We start from the raw sequence: 26,340 nt of genomic DNA, 5'->3' as shown, positions 1-26,340 counted from the left end.
ACCTGAGTACACTTGGCAGTGTGATTGTATGACTTCATACGCATGTACGTGTCTGTATGAATAAAAGTCAGTTTATACATGTCGGGGACAGTGCGCGTGTTTGTGTGTTCGTACCTTGTGTCTGATAGTTGAGTCTCCTCATCTCCACGGGGTCTGAGGAGTGAGCCAGCAGTGAGTCCTTCACACCCACCATGTGCTCATCTTTGGCAGGAGATGTTCGTTTCCTGGTGGGAAAAAAAACAAAAAGAGGCGGCAAGATGAGGTAACCACACAACCAAATTAGACAACAATTTTTACGACGTGAGCTCAGCCACCATTTCTATTTGCCTGTAATTTGTGTGGCCTGCAGTTTAAAAGGATATACCTATACTACATCATGAGGGGATTAGAAGAACACGAGTAGGACAGCAATTCATCTGGCTACACATTACCGGCTGTCCAACATGCTTATAACTGAGTGTAACACTGCACAGCCAGAAACAGATGATACATAATTCGACAGATCGCATAATGGGCAGGGCCAGTGAGAGACCCATTAATTTCACGGGCCAAAGACATAAAAAACTAATCCTCAACCTAAAAGACTTTATCTTGCTCTTAAGTAAAACTAGATATGATAGCTGTCTGACAGTGCTCATAATTCATCTACTTTCTTATCTGAAGTCAGGGCTTAGCTAAGCTGTTGGGAGAGAAACATTGGGATTATCCCAGAGCAAGCAACGCAAAGGCCAAAAGTGCCAAAGCTTTCTCTCTCCAGATTCCTTTCAGAAAGTGCTTTAACAAAAGAAGCCTTCGTGACAAGATGACTGCAGCGTACAACTTAATTGTAAGTGGCGCTACTTCCTGCCAATGTCTACCAATGGGATGGGTCAACACGAGGGCCAGAGAGCTAAATGGGGTGTCTGAGCCAATCTATGCACACCAGCACTGAACAGTTGCAAAGAGCAAACCCCTGCACAGGGCAGACCTAATCACTCCAAGTGCTCCTGTTCAGGCTTCAGGCCCACAGTCTTTGGGCAATCAGCAGGAGGTTGAGGATTGCAGCGTCTGACTGTGACGGCGCATTCTTGCACCAAGGGAGCCGGCACTGTTAGTTTCTGCTCCTAAAAGCTTGCGAATAAGCGAGTAACCAAGGAAAATGCATAGAAGAGAACTGTGGGTCAAGGTCCTGGAGAGAAAGCCTCAACTCTTTATAGATTAGTGGAGATGGTAGGTAGGGACCAGATGTTGTTGAAATAGGGCCGGATAGACCAGGGATGGTGAAATACTGGTCTATAAACCAAATGCTTCTAGTCCCATGGTCTCCCACTGGTGCAGTGTGGAGTTCACATATGAGCATTCATTTGATTGGTCTCCATAATTTGCCTTTGTGAAAGCAAACTAAGCAACTACTGAAAGAGAGCAAGCAGACAGATTTGGCTACTGGCGGTGGTCGAGTGCTGCTTGTATATGCAACAGTGTACGACAACCATGCATTGAAAATGTTTTTTATCCAGTGCAGAAATCTGAAAGTATTTTCACTTCTGATGGTAATGAATCAAAGTACTTTCATCCATTACTAGCTCAGTTTTATCTATCTTATGGTTAGAGAAGTCTGCAATTCATTAAAATTTATTATTGGAGTTTGAAGATTTCAAATAAAAAAGTCAGCAATTTTTGGAAGGGTCTGGGTGTTCATCAGCAGGCGGCTCTGAGTCTGTAATGTACTTTATGTAAGTTACAACTCTGGCTCGGCTATGATTTGCACAAATGGACATGTGCAGAAAGAGTTAAACAGTTTATTCGTTTCAAATGAGACGCTGAGACACGTGAGATATTAATCTTGTGTCGTATTAAACTGTTTTACGTTTCAGTTTGTGTACAGATAAACAGAAAGGATACATGTTAATTAGTGACATGACTCTTACTCCCGCTGCCTCCGCTCTTTTTGCTATATGTAAAGTTAACCGTAATCTGACTGCAGCTCCGTGGAGACATGATATTGATGTGCACCCATTGTGCATGGGTAATGAAGACATTCAGTATGTATTATGCAGGTCAGGCAAGTAAAACAAACTGATGTCGGTGAGCTCAGTTATTGGATTTTTCAAGTCTGGCACTTGTTTAGCAGGGGAAGCTGTAGTCGTGGGAGGGGTGAAGAGGTGAAGAAACCACCAAGCGCGCATGTATTCTGCACACTCAGAATACATGCAAAGAAATATACACGCGAAAATGTAGTCACAAACATACACAAGTGCTGTCAATTGAAGCGCAGTATAGCTTGTAGAGGCTGAAGTGAAGGTGTGAAACAGAAACAGACATGTCTGTCCAGAAACATATGCTTTACACGGCTCAGATTAGGTGCAGAAACAGTTTGGAGGTCAGTGCGTGGGGGAGTGAGGTGTAAGAACAGACAAAAATACTAACCTTTCTTGTTTGCTGCATCCACAGGCAGCAGACAGCAGACAGGCAGCGGAGAGAGAGAAGAGAAAGAGAGAGAGAGATTAACAAGCTGTCATCATCAGGAATGCAAAAAAAAAATGTTGCGGCGAAAAGGAAGAGCACCTGACAGAGAACATTACAGAACTTTTGTTATTACTTCTTACATCTCCCCTCTGCTTTTTATCTGATGCACAGGCAGCTTGCGCACGTCTTCTTTTATTGCTGTCTCGTGGTTTGATACATCGATATATCATCTTCAAATGAACTGTAGAGTGGTGCATCTCCCGTGAGCAGAAAAGAGCTCGCGGGAGACAAAAGGCAGTGTTATCAACACCAAGATACCAAGACCAGGAGTAAAACTGGCGTCACGGCTATGACCGCCGTTGGTTTCACTCTGCTGGGATGTGAGAAAAGTGAAGAAGCTGTCTCACCTAAAAATGACATATGAAATTATACACAAATGAGGCATAACATTATGACCACCTTCCTAATATTGTGTAGGTCTCCCTTGTGCCTCCAAAGCAGTTGTGACTCATCAGAGAATGGACATGGGCCTTCTGAGGGTGTCCTGTGGTGTCTGGTAACAGAATGTTGTTAGTGGTGGCCATCAAAACCACTGACAGGAGAAGTGAATAACATTGATCGTCTTTTGACAGTTCAGTGTTCTGCTGGGAAGCTTTTGGACCTGGCATTCATGTGGATATTACTTAGACACAAACCACCCACCTAGACCAGACCAGGCACCTCCACCCCATAGCAATGACACTCCTTGATGGCAGCAGCCATCCCCAGCAGGATGCAGCCTGACACAGGCACACACACAAAAACGCTCTAGGAACAACTCAAAAAAACATGAAGAACAGCACAAGGTGTTGACCTGGCCTCCAAATTCACTGGATCCCAAACTGATCTCCCCTCAACCCATAGGACCCAAAGGCCCCCACTAACAACATTCTGTTACCAGACACCACAGGACACCCTTAGAAGGACCATGTCCATTCTCTGATGAGTCACAACTGTTTTGGAGGCACAAGGGAGACCTACACAATATTAGGACACCTACATCAATATTAGATCATAATGTTATGCCAGATTGGTGTACAGTCCTGTGACTTCTGGATGGCAGCCAGATATGGTATGTAATATACAGTATGTATGGGGCTGAAACTCCTAAGCTACTGATAGTCGACTATTGTATATACTGTATTTATAGAGGTTCTTGCCCATATTACAGTTTGGAATATTGAAAGAGGACAAAGAAGAATTCAATTGATAGCATAAGAATTTCAGCAAAGCAGAAAAAAATGAATAAAACAAAAGAGCATTTTTAGCCATATGGGAGCCCGAATTAACCCAGTCAGTAGCTCCAGATGCTTGACCCAAGCAGAGGAAGCATGAGCCAACGGTTAGCTTTGAAGAGACAGGGCCATGAGGCAACTCACAGCACGTCCCTCCCATATGCCATGGAGGACTTTTGCCTTGAGGCCAGCTCAGCCAAGACAAACGTCTGCCTCTGTTTTAGAAAATCTTCCACTCTGACCATTTCTTGGTGCTTGTCATCTGTTGTGCTGGAAAGAAAAATGCTTCAGGTCTCTCTCTGGACTGTACTAAAATGATCACTCGACCAGATGATATGAGGAGGAACTCAATGAGTTGCCTTTAAGGTTCACTGAAACTGCTGCCCTTTTTTAATAATGGATGACCAAAATGAGATCATTTGTGTACTGATGCTGCTGTTTGCTGATGATATTTCCTTTTTAGTGCGTGAAGAAATGCAAATATTTTACATACAGATAGTTTGTTGGAATATGGATTAGACATAAATAGCAGGCTCAGCATTAATGTTTTGTCTAAAGGTCAGAGGAGTGGTTTCATTTCACTTCAGTTAAGGAAATCACAATAAAAGTAGTTTCCATAACAGTGTTAGCTTGACAACAATGGACAGAGTAAATATGTACGAGCTTCACTGATAAAGACCTAGTACATTCATCTTTTATTTTCATTTTCATATTACTCCCTCCTCTGGGATTGATGTTCCATGTGTGACATGTATGTACAAAACGAAAAAGGTCTAATCGAAATCAAAATCTCAGTTTTCCATTTCTTCCTGAATTTGATCTGCTTCAAAAGCAGCGTTGTGATTCAGTTTTATTTCGTTTGATACGTTTGGGACCGTACAATCGCATCTCTCAGAACCTTTTACTCCAAAAAATGAAGGAACTGTCACAACAATAGCTGCTGGTTAGTCTGTCGGACTCACCTCTTGAAGAGTAAAATAGCAATGACTATGATGATGATGAGGATGACAGCCAGCACGGGACCCATCACCCACAGCATCTCTGGGTCCTCCTGAGGTTGCCGGATCACCCCACTGAGTTTCACCATGAAGGGCTCGGAGAATGGGCTGGCTGAGAACGTCCTCTGCTGAAAACGATCAGAGAAACCAGAGTCACTTCAGAGACATAAGTTACAACAAACCAGAGCATTATTTAGAAAAAAGTATATGTGGCACCTGTACATTTATTAGGTTTATTTTACAGTGTACCGGCCTTTAACAGATGTGCTCAGTTCATCTGTATGCAGGGATGGGACAGAAACACAGTGGAGGAATCACATTTGTGATATTCCTTGAAAAAACTCCAACAACAATGCAATGCCCACAACTTCATTACACCTTCTGAATAGCAATGGAGGCCTGAGGTTGGCCCTGGGTGTAAACCACACAGAACTAATCCTTATAGCTGCTAGGAGAACGTCTCAGATGAGCATAATTACTACAGAACCAAGCAGGTGTAGCTAACGGATGTATGCATGTATGCATGTATGCATGGATGGATGGATGGATGGATGGATGATACCTGAAGGAGCTCTTAATAATGAAAGGTATAAGGAACTGTATTTCCATGATAAACTATTAAAATTCATCTCCAATTCAAACCACATTGGCTTCTAGTTCAGCATCAAGCTGGTCAATAAAATTACAGATTACTCTGTCTACCAACAAATCCGTAGAAGACTAGATAATTTATTCTAAATCAATATTGTTAAACTATAGTTTTACTTCACATGTATTACTATAGTCACTGCCTAACTTAAACTGACAACAAAAGTGCCGTTGTCATTTAAAAGCTACAAAGACGACAATAAAAAGCCATCATGTTGCACTGACACAGATGCTCCATTACTGCACTGTGAAAAAAAAAAAACTGTGACTGAATTAATTATTCTCTGATCCGTGGTGGGCAGATGCAGTCTGTTACATTCTATATAAATGAGTGGTCTTCTGCTATGCAGTATCAGCAGTTATTGTTTAGTCATCACCTAATGGTCACGATGAAATATTTTTATTTTAATATCACTTTCTCATGGAAATGTAGTGTGGGATGCTGTGGCAGCTCGGGAAACTTTTGCAATCGTGGTTAAAGCAACATGTTTGATGGGTAAATGAACAGCAGGCGACTATGGACAGCAAGAGATGAACCAACTAGTGACCCGTGGGTCACCTGGAGTGCAGAGAGGAAACAAGAAGTCACTTTCATCTTTCCTTGGACACATGCACCCTAGATAAGCAATTCTACAATAACTCTCTTAGGAACTACAACTATCCAGAAACACTAACAGTATTACGCAACATCATCAATGTGATCAGTGCATACATTTTCTGTTTTCCACACTGCATCTTATTCAATAATAATGTGATGTAATAAGATACAATGTAATATTCGAATCTGTACTTTACACCAGTCACTTGCAATTCGATCATTCAGGACACATGTTTCATGCCTGGTCTGAACAATTTGACACTGACTGTGTTACATTCACAGGCACAGACACAGATCTTGTATTCATAAAGGGCTTTTCTACCTATTGACCAAAGTGCTTTACAGTCACAATGTCCCAATGTCACAAATTACCCACTCGTTCACAAAAGTGCACACATTCACACACGAGGGCCAGGCAACCTGCTCAAGGACACTTCCACACGTACATGGTCCATGAACCTTGTGCTGAACCGGTAATTCTTTGGTTTCCAGATAATCGGCTCTACCTACTGAGCCACAACCGCCCCACTGGAGAAATCGGAAAGAATATGACCTCCAGAGACACAGTAAGTACTTGTTATGAACTGGTTGTTGAAAGTACCACATATAATCTTTCCCATGAATAAATATTAATTTCACTGCAATTTGTTGACGCTCAAAGCCAAACACCAATCATTTAATAAGCACTTTCATTAACTTGGGGGACTCATGAGAGAGTATGGTTAAATGCGTCAAAGATTAAGATTATTTCCCTTAAAGCAACCAATTGTCACGGTCCTGAGGTTTCCTGTGCATTTGGAGACTTGTTTTTATTCTCTCTCTCCCTCTGTCACTGTCATTATTCTCACCTGGACAGGCAACTGGCTGGAGCACCTGACCCAGCTGCGGCCTGTCACCAATGAACTCTCTTTAAAAGGCTGGCTGTGGCTTCCCTCCAGTGCCAGACAATTCCGCATGTTTCGGTCCGTGCCAGCACTCGAGTTTCACCTCGAGCTTTTGTGGTTTATCCTATTGCAATCGTGGAACTCATCTCCTGTGTTTTCTCTTTTTTTCAGTGCCTCCCTGAGAGAGCCAGTTACCTGTCCTTGCAGCCGTTTTGCTTTTTGGTTTTTGCTTTTGGATTTACCGTCCTGCTGAGTTTTTAATAAGCTCACTTTTATTGACTTTTACACGTGCTTCAGTCTCTTGCATTTTGGGTCCGGCCTCCGACTGGACAGCCCATTACACCAAGCAATAGCAATTTGGTAGACCCCGTCTTCTTGTAAGATCTCCTTTTTGCTTTTCACCAAAATTAATTTCGTATTACACTCTCTGTGGAGTCCAAGCCAAGATTTCTGGAGAGGTGTCACTTTGATAAACAGAAGCTCCTCCGGCGCCATTGTAGTAAATTGACTTTGACATGTAAATTTATTGAAGCTGGCCATCAGTCTACGTCCAGTTTGCAAGCACTAAATTTGTTATCCTAAAAACCTTTCCAGAAGCCCCTCACTTTGGATAAGTCTGGGCAGAGGGTGGGGTACAAAAATCCCATCATTAGAAGACTGAATAGCAGAACTGTCACATCTCGTCCATAAAACATCCGGATTAGTGAGCTGCAGTGGAGACTTGGAAGCAGTTGGATATTGGCAACACAATAAACATTAAATAGCAGTTACATGGATACATTTGCTAGGCATAATTCACTTTAAATAACTTGTCACTTTATGGTCTGTGAGACAAGTGCAGCAAGTTGGACTGTGTTGGTGAATGAGACTATAAATATTCCTGTAAGCCTGATGGGGCTCTGGCTCATCAAGGCTACTGCAGCTCCAGCTCAGGCTCTAGTTCCTCTGGGTGAAAGCTGTAAAAAATTGCTGCTTGTTAAAGCAATGTCACCTCATGTCAGCTTTGTTTCCTTATTGATTCATTAATTTCAGCACATTTTTTTTTTTTTTTTGGTTGCACACATTGTAACTTTAGCATGCACTGTTAGGGTTGTGATACCAAGGCTGACAGCTACAGATGAATTATACATGAACTTTGTGGACAGGGGCTTTTTTTTTTTTTTTTTTGCACATTTGTCATGTTGTAGAACGCTGAAACAAAACAAATGCGTTTTGACATTTCATGGTCTTGGACGCCTTCAGACGCATCAAACTCTAAGCGTACTGAATGTACCATAGAACTTATGCATGTGGATGGGTGTATATGTTCGCAGAAGGAAGTGAGTATTGTAATCCGTCCTAATTATGAAACCACGCACTTTAATGTAAATGTATCTTGTAATGTATTCTGTAATTTTAAAGCGTCGGAAATAATGATTTGGAATCATGTATATTTTAGGAATACATGTGATGTACTATACAAAGAACGTGCATTTACATGAAAAATGATATAGCAGCTAACTGAATAAGCAAAGTGGGAAGACCGTGAAAAGTGACGTGACTTTAGTTGGTGTGTACAACAGTGAGACACTGACACATTCAGACTGTGGTATCACAAAGAGAAGCCAATCAGCAAACAACAAGCATCTCTATTATAAAAAATGTCTTAGTGTTTATCTTAACTTTTGAAGGAACTATGCTAAACTGTTTAGTATGAACCCAGAGTTTACTGGTTCTCAGTCAGTTTCTTCATTGCAAGCTGCAAAAAGTTTAGTCTAGCTGTTATGTGCCTGGATGTGGAGGACCTGGACGAATCCCTGCGCAACAAGATATGTTGTTGGGAAAAGAAGGAAAAGCCACCTGGTCTTCTCCCAGAGTTACTGCTAGATATGTTTGAACCATAGGCTGCTTCAGCCAGATGTTTGAGCATGTAGCACGGGCCTCGTTGTTGCAATGGATCTGGACAACATACAGTAGCTGCTCAGTCCAGTGCAGTTAGTGCAGGTTCATTTCATTACATTACCTGCCCCATTACCTTTCACCTTTCACTCAAACCGCCCTGGTAGGTATGAGTCAACCCACAAATCACTACAAGTCACTAGGCTGCTTTCTCGGAAAGTCAGACAGCATACTATCACTCTTGGAAATAATGGCAATTCCTCTCGAAAATGACTTAAAATTCAATCAAAAGGAGGAAACTTAATTTCCTAAACAGGGAATACAAAAAACGAGACAGCCTCATTTATCCTGAGCTGACCAAATAAATGCCATGTTGGTGAAATGTTATAGTCGACACATTAATAACATCAAATGGCTGGTTTTAATGGACAGACTGCCTATGTGTGACATTGATATGACTAAAATCGAACCAGTGTGCTAGCTGCTGTGCTCTGGTTTGGAATAGTGTGGGTTTTAAACAGTAAGTGTGCACCAGCTGGCAGCAGGTGTAGTGTTGTAGACCTCCCACAGCCAAACTGTCTCTGTTCCCTCCTCAGATCTATTATTTCCTAGCTGTTTTCCAAGAAGTACATGGCAACCAAATTTCTTATTTCCTTGGTGTGTTTGTAGTTTTGAGATGTTGCAGAAAACTGCTGCCTTTTTTGTGATAAATTTATTCTGTACTGTTTCCCAGATTCCTCTGGTCCTGTGAATGTTAAGGGGTTTCCACATTGTTACATAAGAAAAACCATTCAGCAAAGGTCCAAAAATGTTTTGTTCAAGTGACAGAACCCTCAGAGCTCAGAGCGAGAACAGATCTATTAATTTGAAATTCAAAAGGCATTCTTAGTTTATATTTGAATCCCAAACAAAGCAACTCAACTTTTTAACTTAACTTTCAACAATGCTTTTAAACAGATCACACAAAGGTTGGAGCCTATCCCAGCTGTCATTGGGCGAGCCACGTGACATTCATAGTTTCATAGGGTAATGGTGCAGATAAGGGATTTTTTATTTTTTGTTTTGGTGATAATTATTAAAGTTGCCCATCTCTGCTATAAAAAATATATTGAAACAAACTGGAACAAGATGCTTACTCTGTTGTACATGGTCTACAGAACAAACCTTAAACCATTGGTAATGAGTGGTGCTTAACAGCATGCTCCTCTGTCTCCTCCGCTCTTTCAGCTTTTTTTTCCCCCTCCGTAGTACATTTTGGCAATTTAAGCAAAGCTCAGCCTTCAGCTCAGAAAACTTATTTCTCCTAAATTACAGCGTTCAAGGCTTTTATGAGCAGCAGAACAATTCTAATGGATATTTCAAAGATCTCAGGGGAAGTTTTGAAGATATGAATCTCAACGACATCTCATCTACCCTGTAGATAGTAATCGATCAGTGGTTTAAAAAAAATAAAATAAAATGCTGCAGCAATTTTTGCAAGCTAGAGAATGAAGAGGAGGAAAAGTGTCTTTAATAGCAGTGGAGGGATAGATATTTTGCTATAGTTTCCACTGTTCGTAATCACCCCAAAAGAAAAAGTGTCTGATATAATTAGCAGAAACAGTGTGTAATCGCAGAGTATTTAGACAGCTGTTCTATTTCCCAGATCTCTTCTCTCTGCCGTTCCTTCACAGCTCATCCATCTAAGACAAACTTGACTTCAATCCAGAAGGCTCAGTGTGTTTCCCGCTATTCCCAGTCATCTTGGCACTACAATCCTTCTCTTTCATCTGTGTCTTTTTACCTCAAAGTTTAGCATCTATCTCTTCCTCTTGAATCTGAAATACATTCTCTCTTGATTCCTCAAGTATGTCACACACGCCTCTGCTCTAAGTGATCACACTGTTTATATGGCTTTTTTCTTTTTATCCAATTTCACGCGTCCTAGCTGGTCTACTAGCAGGGGGGACCACAAAAAGCCTTGATGCCCTTTTCCTTCAGTCTCCAGTCCTGCTTCTTTCTTTTGCATCCTACTCTTTTCTTCTCGCCTCTACTCTGCCAGCAGCTTAGCAGCAGAAATGAAGGCTAAGATTACTGCCTGTGTTTTCACTGGATGTGATTAGTTTTCTATTTTTGTACAGCCTTGAATGAGTGCTTGCAGGAAGAGAGATGACCAACAGGAAACCATAGTAAACACTGAGGCGGTTGATGGGCGCATTAGGTCAGTATCACTGAACTATTTTCATTCTTTCTGGCAGCACCATCTTGTTGGGGACCTTCATCGACATAACGCATTCCTTAGCCCCTTACCGTAACCCTAACCATCTCAGCTAAGCGCCTTAACCCTCACCGCCTCCCTAATCCTAAACATAACCTAAATCTAACCTTTACAATAAAACCAAGTCTTAAACCTTTACCCAAAACCGAGTCTTAAACCTCAAACAGCCTTGTAGTGTAGTGAAAGAAGTGGAGACCAGCTAAAATGCCCCCAAATGCCCCTGCTTTGATGGTTTAAAACTCAAACTGGTCCTCAGAAAGATAGCTGTACAAGAACACCACACACACATATTTGTATGGCTATAGTTGAGAGGACATTCATTGACGTAATGCATTCCCTAGCCCCTTACCCTAACCATCTCAACTTAGTGCCTAATAGGTGGTTTAGGCTTCTGCGTTAAGTTGACGCGGAGATTACGTCGATAACGCAGACACCTACGCAGACTCTACGCAGAGATGAGCGCTGTAGCTGACGTGCACCTCCTGGCGACGCAGAGCGCAAGAGCTATGATTGGTCCGTTTGGTAGTAGCGTGTTTCTGCTTTAGTATTTCCGGCTGCTTCTCCATCTCTGCAACTTTGGATCAATAAAAAAATCGGTGACGTTAACTGAGGAGGTTTGGAGATACGGACATTTATATGACTGTATGATGAAATTTCGTTGAACTGTTGAAAGTGAAGCAGGAAGTAGAGACAAAAATTAACCTGACTGGCAAAAAAAATGCGTTATAGAGTGAGCCAGACCGACGAGCACAAAAGTACAGTATAATTGGCTCGCACCGGTGTAGGCTACATGCGTAGGTACTTGCGTTTATGTCCCGCAGCACCATATAAGCGCCTTAACCCTCACCCTTACCCTAATCCCAACCAGCTTATTGTAGCCTTTACCCAAAACTGTGTCTTAAACTTCAAACAGCCTTGTGGTGTAGTGAAAGAAGTGGAGACCAGCTAAAACGTCCCTGAATGCCCCCAAATCCCCCCGCTTTGATGGCGTAAAACTCAAACTAGTCCTCAGCAAGATAGCTGTACAAGAACACACAAATACACACACACACACACACGCACTTCTAAATGGAGATATGACAAGGGTGAACAACGGTTCCAAGAAGCAAATGCACTTACAAATAGACAAGAAGGAGAAGATGCTTTGCTCATGGAATGGTAAATGGTAAATGGCCTTGTTTTTCTATAGCGCTTTTCTACCTATTGGTACTCAAAGCGCTTTACAGTCACAGACACATCTACCCATTCGCTCTTCTTGGAAGCAAGAAGACTGTGAGTGGCAGCAGAGAGGACTGCCTCACCTGCAGACGCATGCATGATTCAAGGACGTTTGCATCACAGGAACATGTCTGGCATGTGTGCAACAATGCCTGAAGTAATACCTTCCTATAACGAAAATACACCAAGGAGGAAAAACAACGCAATTCACGGCCAACTCTGTTTTATATATTCAGCAACACAATGCCTTTTGGAACACAAACTACAGCTGTGCTGCAATGTGACCCATAAATAAAGTTTTCACTTGTTTTTTGAGAACTATATACCTGGCGATTTTAAAAGGCCATGAGTGCTGACAAAACTGTGATAGATCGATAGATAGAATATTAAAACACATCCACATTGCCATTCATCGCCCTGCTGTATTTGGATGATATGTTGTAGAGCAAGAGTAACAAGAGTCAACTTTGGTCCTCTTTTAACGTTACTGAGTATTTGAGTGCTATATGAGTGCAAAACGAGTAGATTACATACTCAAAACAACTGGGGCCGAGTTGACAGGATAAAAAAAAAAATCAATTTGAATCATCACCCCGGCGTGGTTCTTCCAAAGCACCAGTGATCCAAGGGTGCAAAAACATTGTATGAGGAGAAAATAACAAGAACACCTTTATAAATATAGAACAACACAGACAGTTCAATGGATACAAGTAACAATAGGTAGGTAGTTACGTTTCCGGGCTGATTCCAACAGGCCGCATTTATTGCAGTATCAAACAAAACAACCTTGTTACGGTTTCCAACAAGTATTGCAGTAAAGATGGTTGTTATCGTGTACATTCTGGTTTGAACCTGTATGTTTAATTTGTTTTGTATATTTAGAGCCATGCATTATGCATTCAGTTCTTTAATTCCAAACTCACTTTTACAAGCTCCACAAAGCTGTGCGTGCTTACAGACTTGCTACGTGATCAAGTTTTGTAAACAAGGTCTTGTCAGAGAATCACACCGTTCCAAGAATAGACAATGTGATGTAGTAGGAGAGGGCAGAAGAGGAAACAAAGGGAAACAAAGTTGTCAAATAACTTTCAAACAGCATCTACGCTCTTGTTCAGACCTCCTGTCAAGCTGTGTTCAATCATAATACAACTAGAGTATTTCAAGTCTGAAAGTCTGTAAGTGAGTGTGAAGTCTGTATTAAAGTTGCTAGACATGATGATGTCCTCATAAATACATAAAGAGCACTCACAGACTCGTGATCCGTCAGGTCAGCCAAGACGAAGCAGCGGTACTCCTGCTGGCCTGGGAGAAGTTTGTTGTAGTAGCCATTGTATTTATTTTCATCGCCCAGAGTAAAGATCTCGGGCAGAGCATCCAGCTTGGCAGCGATGTAGGGTTGCAGGAAGTCTTGGCTCTGTCTCTTCTTTCTCTGTAAGCTGCTGTCAGCGCCAGCCTCCAAGAGCTGCCAAAGGAACGACACAACAGGAAACTTGATTGGGCATACTATGAGGAGATACGACAATAGAGCATACTGACACAACATGACATAGCAAAGCTGATGTCCATTGGAGAGGCTTTTTGTGTCATTATATATGATTATTCATAAGAGTACATGTTTATTTGTAGAGCACTAACCAAAATCAGGGTTACAAAGTACACATAATATAGCACACCATCATGTACAGATAAACAGTCAGGCACAGGGAACAAAGACAAATAAATCTTGGTGTACCAGAGAATATATAAAGACAAAATGGGTAAAAATGGGTCAATTTAAACTGAAAACAATGTAAGGCTCAAATGCAACATTGCAGAATAAACCTGAAATCAAACATGAAAGAAAATTCATAACCAATATAAAAATCAGTTTAAACAAATATACAGACAACATAGGGCCATAGGGGTTTTTGTTGCACCAGAGGAGTGCACACAGACCACTTAAAACACCTTTTCTGTATGTTGCTCTGCTTTGCTCTGCAATCTCAGACTGTTAAATAGTGGAATATCTAATGCGGCCAATTAAAGAGACATAGTGGTAATAACAGGTCTTTCTGGATATGCTGAACCTAAAAAGAAATGTGATGTACTGAACCAGAACTGGTGATTTTGCTGTCTGAGTTGAACGGCAAACAACAATTGTACAATGAACTGTGAGAATGTCTAGTTAACCTGCTGTTTATTTACCCAATGAACACCTCAGGACCAGTGATATGCAATTGTACCAGAATATGACACTGGTAACACAGCATTTGAATTTTATTATGGGACACTGAAACCAATACTGTAGAAATACCAACAACCAACCAGAGCCATTGTGCTGTAAACAAAGTCAAGTGGATAGAGAGGACCCCATACTGACCATGAAAACAGCTGAAGTGTGGCAGACCCTAAAGAGGGTTAACCCCAACAAAGCACCTGGCCCTGTTGGAATCCCAGGCAGGGCTCTCAGGGCATGCACTGACCAACTGGCAGGTCCAGCTGGTGCCAAGACAACAACCTCTGCCTGAATGTCTGGACTACAGCAGACAACAGCGAAGCAGACACTCACCTATCCACATCGGTGCTGATGATGATGTACACATCACAGAGGACTTGTCCTGGTCATTACACACTAACACTGTGGTCAGGAGAGCTCACCAGAGGCTTTATTTCCTGAGGAGACTGAGGAAGTTTGGCGTGAACACTAACATCCTCACAAACTTTTACTGGCGTACTATCGAGAGCCTGCTGACGGGCAGCATCACAGCATGGTACGGGAACTGTGGAAGAGGGGGAAGCACTACAGAGGGTGGTGGAAACGGCACAGTACATCAACGGAACCTCCCATCCATACAGGAATTGTTACCACTTTTGCCAGCCACTTGTCACCTTTTGTAAATGTACTGTAATTATATTATTGTGCTCTCATAGATTTGCATGAGTTTATAAACCTTGAAAAGTGGCAGAAACAACTTCAGTGGCCTGCACAGAGCTGTGACCTCAACCTCACCAAACACCTAAAAAGGACGGAAACTATGCCAGACCTTATCAACCAACCTCTGTGCTGGACCTCACTAACGCTCTTGTGCTATCTTGGATTCCATTCTCATGTAAAGACGCTGCGACAAAACAGCTGGGACAGGCTACAAAAACAGGTAGACTAGCACGCCATTAAGGGATGGATGATTACAAAACATCACCATCAGAGGCCTGGATTTGGAGTAACATACAATAAATGTTCCTTTACTTCAAGATCTCAGGATTTATATGCTACCAAGCATCTAAATCTTCATCTAGATCTAGAAAATCAGTGCATTAAAGTCGACTACTTCTGTCAGGGATGATCAGTATCTTGAGAACAAATACTTCTGAATTAAAAAGCTACTCTGCAAGAGAGGGGACAAGCATATTCATTAACGACCAGAAATTTCAAATGACAGAAAGTGGGCAGCTCTGATAGTCACTGTAGCCTCAAAAGGCTTAGAAAATATAAAAACTGACTTATAGTTACAGATGTTTGTTCTTTAGGGTTTCTACTCCATAATACCGAGTTTTAAACTAAACAATGGATACTAAAATAAAATGCTATATTAAGTTTAACACGTGTCTTAGGTATTGCAGGGAGTTACAGCCCGTCAAAGACGGTGCCAAAATTGTAAGGTTTCAAAATTAACTGGACACTGTTTTTGGGGTGGCTGTGTATTGCTTCCTTGTTCAGTGGACCCAAAAGAACGCATACATTACACAGTCAGGTGACAAAATGGTGACATGTAAGTGACAATAGACAATAGAAGGTTTCAAAATGCACTGGATGAGTTTAGAAATAAATGACATGGTGAAGAAAAACACCCTAGTAACGGCAAAGCAAGTCAAGCATCAGGCTGCAAATGTTTGCAAATGTGTTGCCAAGACCTGATAAGCCACAAAAGACAAGGACAGAAATGTAAGAAACAAACAAAAAAAAAAGAAACAAAAAAAAGCTAAGAGTTGTTGAACAAAGTTGGAGGTACTGCTGTTGTGGCTTGGACATTTCGGGATGCCGGTGGAACTGGACCATCAATTTATTCATGATTTCACTGCTAATGGGAACAACAGTAAGAATGCTGATGTATACATGGGCTCGTTCCGTTCAGCTAAATCATTCATTATTCAGCATGCCAATGATCCTAAACATATCCTATCAGCCACTTAGAGTGCTCAAAATCCCTCCTCCGACAGCTTAACATCCATTCACACAGATAGACCCTGGTGAAACTAACCACTCACATAATGGCCAAGGGGGTTAATAACCGTATTTCTATTGCCAACAATAGACCAAACAAACAAAACGACCCTCACCAACTCAACAAGAAGTTAAAAGGCCTGGGACACCCACCAGTCTGTTTAGAACCGAGGAAGCGATTTGGATGACAGGTGAAAAGTCTTCTGAAAAACTCAAGACAGTTCAGTTACTTTGCTGTAAATACTCTGATATTACACCTGTCAACATCAAACTCCAAGTAGAGATCATTTGTAATGGCACCAGCCATTAAAAACCCAAACTTGATGATTTGGTGACACCTTGCTTTGCATTGCAGTGTAATCCAAAGCGGTGATTTGTGACTGTTACTGCATTCAGGTCAGCTAGTGAATGAACAATTGCAATTTTTGAATTCACCTCTCAATAAAATAAGCCACTGTTTTACTCAACAATAGCGCCATGTTTTCCAAAAGGGGTCACGGAAAGAAAGGATTCCAAATCACACATTCAGCTCAGGAAATGCAGCCCTGCTTGTGTCCAAATGTCAAACCGGCTTATTTTATAATGCAGTTCTTTGTATAGAAGCCTTAATTACTCCTAATTCAACAAATAAAAAAGGTGTTGACTAGCAAAGGCCAAAGCTATCAACATAACAGCAGACAGTTTCATTTGGAAAGGTGGCGAGAGTACTACATTAAAGCGATGACAGTGTGAAAACCATTTAACCATGCTTTGCTATTACTAAAATCCAAAATCAACACATATCCAAGAATAAAAAAAAAAATAATACATACATTGCCGCTTAAAAGTATCTGCACCCCTCAGAGTTTTCTACATTTCTTTGTAAACTTCTGAATAGATGCAGTGTTTCCCACCAAATTTCATGAGACCCTGGCAATTTTTGGCTTTTCTGGTTGATCCTACTGTGTTAAGACCCTAATTGTGATGCTATCCCAACTAAAAGTACTTTTGAGACGTGGTATTCTATGGACAAATGTATGTAAGATTAAATGAATCAAGCGAATAAATCAAATTTATAGTCAATTGTTGACGTTCAGATTAACTTTGCTAGCTAGCGCTTATCAAGTTTAGCTGGTTAACGTTATGTCTGGAGTTGTTTCCTCCGGGTTTTGACCAACTCTCTTAAAATAATTGTAAATCTCCATGGTCTAAAAAGTCAAGAGCACAAACACGATGTTTAAAAAGTGTCGGTAACGTCTATTTTAATCAGTGAACAACACAAATAGCTTCACATGCTATGTGAGTTGTGCGTGTTGTTTTCTCCGTCAGGTTAAATTCAGTACAGAGCACATCGTTGTTTGTTTGGGAAAAAATATTTTCGATTTGTTATGAGACCATGGTGGAGTAAATTAGACCCTGGTGGGCCGCCATAGTATTAACATTGTATGGGAAACACTGAGATGGACTCCAATTTGAGAGGTGCACATACCTTCTCACCTCACAGATATGTAATATTGGCTCATTTTTCTGAATACACAAAATTGGGTGATGTTTATGCAGAAATGTAGAAAATTCTGAGGGGTGCAAGTACTATTAGCGGCACTGTATAGTCTACATGAATCTCTAGTGGGTTGATATCCCCTTAGAATTTTAACAGTCCCTGAACCCACAACACTAGTGCCACTCCAGATTGTTAGTCAAGAAACATGTTGTGGATACTTGTGGTCCCTTCTGATTCTGGTGACCTCAGGTTTTTATTTATCATCAACAATATGGCATCATTTGAATGAACAACTAAATGAATAACTGGCACAGACACATGCCATCTAAAGGCCAGACTCTCATAAAAATTCCAGATGCCAGATAACAAAGCCCCGTGATTCTTTTTTTTTTTTCAAATAGCCTCTGCCTTTACATTAGCATTTTATGTCACAGCGGGAAACACATAGAGGTAAATCATAATGTGAATGATACCCCAGTCCCGGCACAGTGATGGTCTACTGGGTCAGTTGAACAGCATTTGTGGCATTTGTGTAACAACAAAATCAAACGTCTACTCACCTCATGTATGTCCATGTCTTCAGGATTCTCCCATCTCCTTAGAGAAGCTGGGGTGACAGGGACAACCACTATGTAGTACCACCTGCATCAACAACAAATACAGCTACATTACAAACATATATGTACACCGAACGGGTAGCGCATTAATGTCAGTGACACGCTAACTGAATTTCGGCCATCTATTGCTGTTTGTTTGGATAGCGTGTCTCATTATGCGTTCTAAATTTTCTAATCCTCCTGTCTCCTTTCCTCTCTTCTCCCAAACCCAGATGCAATCAGCGTGGCTCTGGGCCTGATGAAGAGGTCTGGTCTGGACATCCACGTCAAGCTCGTGTTGGTTTATTTCCGTTACCACTTCCACTCCACTTAATTACTGCTTACTTGTGGGCTATGTCGTCAGAGACACAAACACTTGAGACGCTATTAATTATTTCCATTTCATTTGCAGTGCCGAGTTGGGTAATAGGAAAATAATAAATACCGAATTGCAGCGTTTAGATCGGTGATGAATTTTTAAATAACTCGTAAACAGGTTGCTCTCTGGCATCAGGAGAGTGCTCAGAGTGACATTGGGGTTGCTCTTAATATGACATGTGGCTATAGGTTGGAATGATGGAGTGAGCTGAGTTGCAGCTGAGTGAATGATTTGTTTGCTCTTAAAACAGTTCTGACCTAAAAGAAGAACCTCTGCTGCTGCGGATGAGTCCATGCAGACAAGTAGCAGCGCTGCTCAGTGACCTTTTTAACGTGTAAGGTGTTGAAACTGAAAGTAGGCTGGAGAAAATGTCCTGACACAGCGCACCATGTACAATCAAATGATCTGAGGTCACTTCTCTCATCACAATGAGTAATTTAGTACCAATGAGTAAAACCCCTCCTTTTAAAAGTAAACACTTTAATTAGCCACAATGGTTATTTTATTATTAGTGGTGTTTTAGATGAGAGATGCATATAATTTTATACTTAATGTATAAGGTGCATGTTAATAGTGCCACAAGTTTAGGAAGTGATAAGTGCACATTAGAATAATTTTACCAACTTTATTCACTGCTTTGAAGATGTCAGTTACCATCAACATTTTATACTGAACAATACAGAGATCAGGCATAACATTATGACCACTGACAGGAAAACTGAATAACATTGACCATCTCGTGTCATTAACTTTTGGATCTGGCATTCGTGTGGATGTTACTTAGACATATTCCACCCACATAGACCACACCAGACACCCCCATCCCATAGCAATGACACTCCTTGATGGCAGCAGTCATCCCCAGCAGGATGCATCACGACACACACACAAAAATGCTTTAGGAAAACTAAAAAAACTTGAAGAACAGCACAAGGTGTTGACCTGGCCTCCACTAGATCCCAAACTGATCAAGTATCTGTGGGATGATCCACAGAGGCCCCTCCCCTCCACCCACAGGATCCACAAAGGCCCCCACTAACAACATTGTGTTGCCAGACACCACAGGACACCCTCAGAAGGCCCGTGTCCATTCTCTGATGAGTCACAACTGTTTTGGAGGCACAAGGTAGATCTACACAATATTTGACAGGTGGTCATAATGCTATGCCTGATCGTGTCTGTTTATCAATTATGATGCATTTACTGATTAAAATGGGCTTCAACTATGTCAGGACAATTACAGTCCTGTAACATTCATGTCAGAGAACGCTCTGAGATCAAAAATCATCTATATTCTTTAGTTGGTCTACCCTCAGAAGACTAGAGAGCACATTACCTGACAGGGGCTCCTGCAGGGACCTTGGGCAGGGTGATGGTCACTTTACCGCCTTCCTCCACATCCTGTTGGTACTGAGCCGGTTTCACTGTCAGCAGGTCCGGAGCCGTTCGAATGGAAACCTGCTGCTGGAGGCCGCCAGCACTGTTTCCCCGGCTCATCAGCACAAAGGAATAATCCGTGTCTGGCTGCAGCTGCGTGATGAGCTTTCTCTTCAGGTTGCCTTGAACCTCCACACTCTGCTGGTTGTACAGAATCTGTAACCAGGAGGATGTTTCTTAATAATTGTGACACAATTTAGCATACTACATAGAAGAAGTCATGTATTAAAGTGTGTACACTTGTTTTCCATCCTCTTGTTGGAGTAGTTCAACATTATGGGAGCTACACCTTACACAACTACCTTTCTTGTCCAGAATTAGACAACTGATACCAGTAATTACTCAGTGGTAGTTATATGCTATCCATTACTGTTATTTGTTTGTTTGAATCCATACACAGACATAAGCAGTTAAAAATGATCTTCTTGATGATTCATGGAGCAACTTTTGCATTGTTGTTACAGTATTATGTCACGGTTAAAGTCTGCGGATGGATATGCATTTTTCATATTTTCTTAGTTTAGTCCTTTTAGATGATACATCTTTTGATAAGTCTGCATCATCAGTGATTAAATGATCCGTATTCAGTTTCTTTTTGTCTCCACTGCCTAGCCTTTTGATATTTCTAAAAGCCTGTAATACTTGTTGGAATGTTTCCGCTGCTGGCCTTGAGGAGGACTGCGCTGGTCTTACCTTGAGAGGCACTTGAGATTTGTAGGATTCTGGCACTTCCCAGGTCAACAGGACAGATGTTTTCATCACAGCCTTCACACCAAAGTTCTTGGTGAAAACTGAGGGGAGATCTGGATGATTATTAAGGTAGTTTTCATTATTTCTTCTATTTCCTGCTCTGTATGACAATGCTGAACATCAAAACTATTAAACAGCAAAAAATAAAATAAAAATGAACTGGTGAGAAAGGGGTGTAAACAGAGAAAACCACACATGTAAAGTTAATATGTGAGCTCTGGCAAAGGGCAAGTGGTAGATTTACTTGTCTTCTTAATGTGATTAGAAGAGCTGAGACAGTGTTGTTGTAGTGTAGAAATCTATATTATAGCAAGAATTACCTAACGTAGTAAACTTACTGTGAGGAAAATAGTGAATGGTATTTTGTGTTATATAGTAAGTTAATGTTTAAAAAAGAGAGAACAATTCGTATTGTTGTTTGATTTCAACAGATATGAAGGTTAACCTGATTAAAACTTACACCTTTTCAACAATATTAATTTCCTTTTTCCTTTTCCTGTTTTGTCAGCAAAAAAACATCTCTACACAAGCAAAACCGGTCCAGTCTAAATCAGCAAACTTTTGCAAACTCTACAAAATGCAGTGCAAACTTGACTGCAGTGGTGGGAACTAAAAATGTCCTACTATAAGGTTTGCACAGTTTCTCGTTTGTTTTTATTCTGTCAGACTTCAGTAATTCAGTAACGTTAAAGCCATAATATACCACCAGTCTGTGAAACTGATTTAGATGAGGGTTTCTTGGCAGTATTGGTTTGTAGAGGTTAAATTGATTTTATTTATAATTTTTTCACTGCTCTTTCACTTTGCTGACTCTCTCAAGTTGAATCTCTGCAATTACACTGGAACAGGCCTCTCTGGCAATATCAGCGAACCAGCTGTTGCGCGGAGCGGAGTGTGGTGACGGAGATCGTGGAGGGTGCAGATGACAAAGTTGCAAAATTCAAACAAACAAAAAACAATCCTAAAATACTACCAGTGAAGTCACAGTTCTGCAGCACATTACAGAGCATAAATGTACATATATATATCACATTTGCCTCTGACACCCACTCCACTTTGGATTTGTTTTTAGAATGACAGTCAGGAGACATCACCGCGGGAGTGGAGCCCACTGAGCTGGAGTTGGAGAAGAGAACACCAACTGAAACTGATTCTAAAATCAAGGCCTTGTCTTTTACTCAGCTCCGCCGTTTCCACACTGTCAGACAGTCTGATTTATTTCTAGCAAAACTTTTGTTACCTTATGCTTTTGAACATTTCCGTGCTTGCTTTTTTCCCCTGTGTAATCACCACCCTTAGCCCACAGCCTCTGATCCCTTTCTGGGAGTCTCTGCCACAACAATAAATTACCATTAAACCAGTCTCCCGCTCATTTGTTTCTGTTTTTTGGGTTTATGTGTTCATAAATCCCCCAGCAGCCCTCATACATATAGTATGTAATCAAAACGTGTGTAAAAGGTTTCCACCTGTGACATTTCTGGATCCTTGTCAGCAGGCAGTCAGCAGAGGGATCTAAAACATTTAAATGCACTTCTTTGAGTTTCAAAAAAACTCCAGAGACAAGAAAGATGTTTTATCATAACAACCATATGCCATCACCAAGTTTATTAATACAATGATAAAATCATTTTTTCTTATCTCTGGAATAGAATCCTACATATGTCCATTTTGAGAACAATGGCATGAGTAAATGAATATGTAAGTATTAAGTAATAAATATTATTGATGCATAATAATAACATGTAATGAAAACCACCATGATTTTTTATGGGCTTTTGATCAAACTTCTCCAAAATCCAGCATACTAAATGGAGAACTTTCATACCTTCTTTTATTGTTTAAATCTTGATAAATTACTTTGTGCAAATCAACAAACTCTATTTTGCGTTTGTTTATTCAAAGGTATTTGTATTTAAAGAGTATCTTCAAGAAGAGTTAGGTGGGAAATGAACCACAAGTATGTTCGTGTTTGCCTTTGTCATGATTTAGGAAGCTAAAACCAAATTGTGGCACAATGTGCAAAATGCTGGTCAACAAAAACAACAAAATGTCCACAATGAAACATTAATGAATTGCCTGTGGTTCTCACCTGGCATTGAGGTGGACATGGTCCTGCTCTGGATGCTAGGGCTCATAGGTCCTCCCCCCTTGCTGGTGAAGGCTTGGACTCTGATGTCGTAGGTTGTGTCAGGTTGTAAACCGTTGATGGTCATCTGTGTTTCTGTGGTGCTGTTGGTGTTGTTGTGCTGGCTATTAATATCTCGATACACTACCGTGTACTTGACCATCTTCCCATTCCTCTGGGCCAGTGGAGGGGGGTCCCAAGCCAGCTTGGTAGAAGTGGCAGTTAGGCCCACCACACTCAGGTTCTGTGGGTAGCTGCTGGGAATGTCTTCAGGGGTGCTAATCTCTTTCACATATTCCTCTCCGTTGCCTGCTCGATTTTTGGCGCACAGTTTGAAAATGTAGATGGCTCCCTTGTGGAGGCCAGTGACTGTAAAATGATCGTCTGTCTTTCTGAAGTCTTTGATGGTGAAAGTTTCTTCCTCGGCTCTCTTGAACTGCAGCTGGTATCCTTCATGCTCCCCAACCATCTCTTTGGGAGGCTGCCACTGAATCAGGGCAGTATTCCCTATTGTGGTACTTATCATCATAGTGGGCTTCCCAGGCACTGGAACACAGGCAACAAGCGTCATCATCCCCATGTTTTGATGAACACCTCAAAACAACACTTTATTGGCCCAGTTTAACATCACTAATATGTTTCTGAGAGAGCTGATATTTACTGCTGCATTATGAATGTACCCATAATGTCACAAAAGACCCATGGTGAGTCTGACTACTGGTGGTTAGTGAAGCACATCTGGGACTGAAGGGTCACAAGTTTGCATCCCAAGCTCCCAACCCCTGATCCCAACCAATGGCCGGAATGTGCACAACAGTGCTCTAATGCAGAGTCATGGTACACATGATCGCACTAGCAGTACATTAAGTTACTCACATTTTATGTACCCGATCATAATCACAAAGTCACGAGTTCCATTTTTGCAATTTCTGCAAAATCCAACGTTAGCTCTAGCTAAACTTTAGGTATCTAATTTAAACTCAATATGAGCTAGAATTAGCCACCAGAAACGTGGTCATCATGCCTCAAACCAGAATTGTCATCACCACACAGGATTGTTTGGCGGTGATCACTGGCGGAATTAGTCAGCTTAATTTTTAACTCTGTCTGGTGCGCTTATCTGCTTTGCAAGTGAGCTGTACAAAAATGTACATCCTTCTGTAACCCACATTTTACACAGACCAGGTTTTAGTTGGGCCCAGGTTCTGTGTAGCTATTAAGATTATTGCTTGTGGTTTTGTGTGGTAATACTAATTTACATTAAAGTCATTAAAGTTCATGGATGTGGCAGTCTAATGTATACTAGAAAAACCACAACTTTCATGAAACTAGGGAATGTGGAAAATCATTCATTTCAAAAAGTATAACTCATAAACTCAACACACATACATTTACACAGTGGACTCACCTGCTCCTGTGGTGGTGACCACTTTGGCCTTGCTGCGAGCTCCATCCCCCTTGGTGGTATACGCAGCCACAGTCACAGAATAGGTGGTGTCCGGGAGCAGACCTGTTATAATGGCCTCCTGCACAGAAAAGCACAGAAAGGAAGGAAGGCGGGGGGGAATGAGAGAGATAGAGAGATATAGAGGCACAGGGGAAGAGAGAAAGAAAAAATGACAGTGGTTGAATGAAAGAGGAAAAAAAAAAACACAGGTTAAGACAACAACCTCAGTTCAACTTTCTTGTTGTCAACCACTTTACTGCATCAGGCACTCAGGCACATTAGACAAGTCAAGCACACACGGCATGCATCAACTTCACATTTCCAACACTCCCAAGGCATTTAGACTGCTCTTTTCAGGAAGAAAAGGTCAAGAAAGGGTCACGCATTATAACCTGAAGTCAACTTTGATAACATCCCCTTTAGGGTTCCTGGCAGCTTTTAGACTGGACAGTTTGATGTTGTATACACACACATTAGGACATGACCAAATGACCATGAACAGGAAAAGAACATAGTGAACTGGTTACGCAAGAGAACCTGGAAGTCAATGTGTGCTTTATAGATGTTCCCAATGCATTAGTTAGCTATAAAGACAAAAAAACTCATTCCTAGAACCATATAATCACTGTCTCCCAATAATTATTGGTCAGTTAGACATCATTTTCATAGTTGGTCCTGGTCATGAAGCCAAGGTAATCAGAATATTAGACAGATCGTAAACAAGCTAACAATTTGTCCAAGCGAGCGTGAGCAGATCTAAATTCTTTGATTATATGGTGGGCTGTCAGTAGTAATTTATTTAGCATCTTCGAACAGCAGCATAACAAAGTGCTTCAAATAAAATTCAGACAAAAACAAAACCAATCAAACAAAAGAGAACAAATGGCTCTTGAGCTGTTTTTAAAGTGTTTGTATTGTCTACAGATCTTCGGTCCAGTGGGGGAGAGTTAAAGTTTAAGAGCTGATGCCTCAAAAGCAGAAGATTCTATTATTTCACACTGGGCCCGGGCTTAGCAGGGTTCCTCATCCAGTAGAAAAAGGAGAAAAACAAACTATGTACACTGATAAGGCATAACATTATGACCACCTGCCTAATATTGTGCAGGTCTCCCTTCAAAACAGATGAGACTCATCAGAGAATGGACATGGGCCTTTGGGTCCTATGGGTTGAGGGGAGGGGCCTCTGTGGGTCAGGCTTGTTCCTGTGCATCCAACAGGTAGTTGGTCAGTTTGGGATCTAGTGAATTTGGAGGCCAGGTCAACACCTTATGTCCCCCCAGTGACAAATAAAGTTTTCTGAATCTGATTCTAAGTAATATCCAAACAAATGCCAGGTCCAAAAGTTTCCCAGCAGAATATTGTATTATCACAAGATGGTCAATGTTATTTACTTCTCCTGTCAGTGGTTATATTGTGGCTGACTGGTGTACATGTTGGTCAACACTCAAAGCCTGGTCCCTAAAGAAATGCCTAATTTACACATGTTATGTTTAGCAGAAGAATATGAAGACCTTCAAATACCTTTGGGATAATGTCAGTTGGGGCCAAAATAAGAACTAAGTTACAGCTACAGTATGAATTTAACTGGTGTATTTTAACTTTATGCTACTCATCCACGTATTACACTTGAAAAATGTATTATATGACAACGAACTTACTGAATACAGAAAGCACAGCAAGAACTGTATATGCCCTGACAGGAAAAAAACACCTGGTGCACAGATC

General features: G+C 41.2%; 1 protein-coding gene across 1 annotated transcript in view; it reads right to left on the bottom strand.

Moving 5' to 3' along the window:
- Positions 1-26,340, bottom strand: part of ptprfa (protein tyrosine phosphatase receptor type Fa) — a 176,288-nt gene that overhangs the window by 26,444 nt on the left and 123,504 nt on the right. The window contains exons 13-20 of the mRNA XM_084548704.1: positions 24,577-24,694; positions 23,133-23,714; positions 20,987-21,084; positions 20,193-20,449; positions 18,442-18,523; positions 13,450-13,662; positions 4,682-4,845; positions 115-224 (exon numbers count right to left, since the gene is read on the bottom strand). Of these exons, the coding sequence (XP_084404830.1) occupies positions 115-224; positions 4,682-4,845; positions 13,450-13,662; positions 18,442-18,523; positions 20,193-20,449; positions 20,987-21,084; positions 23,133-23,714; positions 24,577-24,694 (1,624 nt within the window). The remainder of the gene's footprint in view (positions 1-114; positions 225-4,681; positions 4,846-13,449; positions 13,663-18,441; positions 18,524-20,192; positions 20,450-20,986; positions 21,085-23,132; positions 23,715-24,576; positions 24,695-26,340) is intronic.

Source organism: Chelon labrosus, assembly GCF_963514085.1.
Source record: "Chelon labrosus genome assembly, chromosome: 7".
NCBI lineage: Eukaryota > Metazoa > Chordata > Actinopteri > Mugiliformes > Mugilidae > Chelon > Chelon labrosus.
This window is presented reverse-complemented; position numbering and strand designations above follow the sequence as displayed.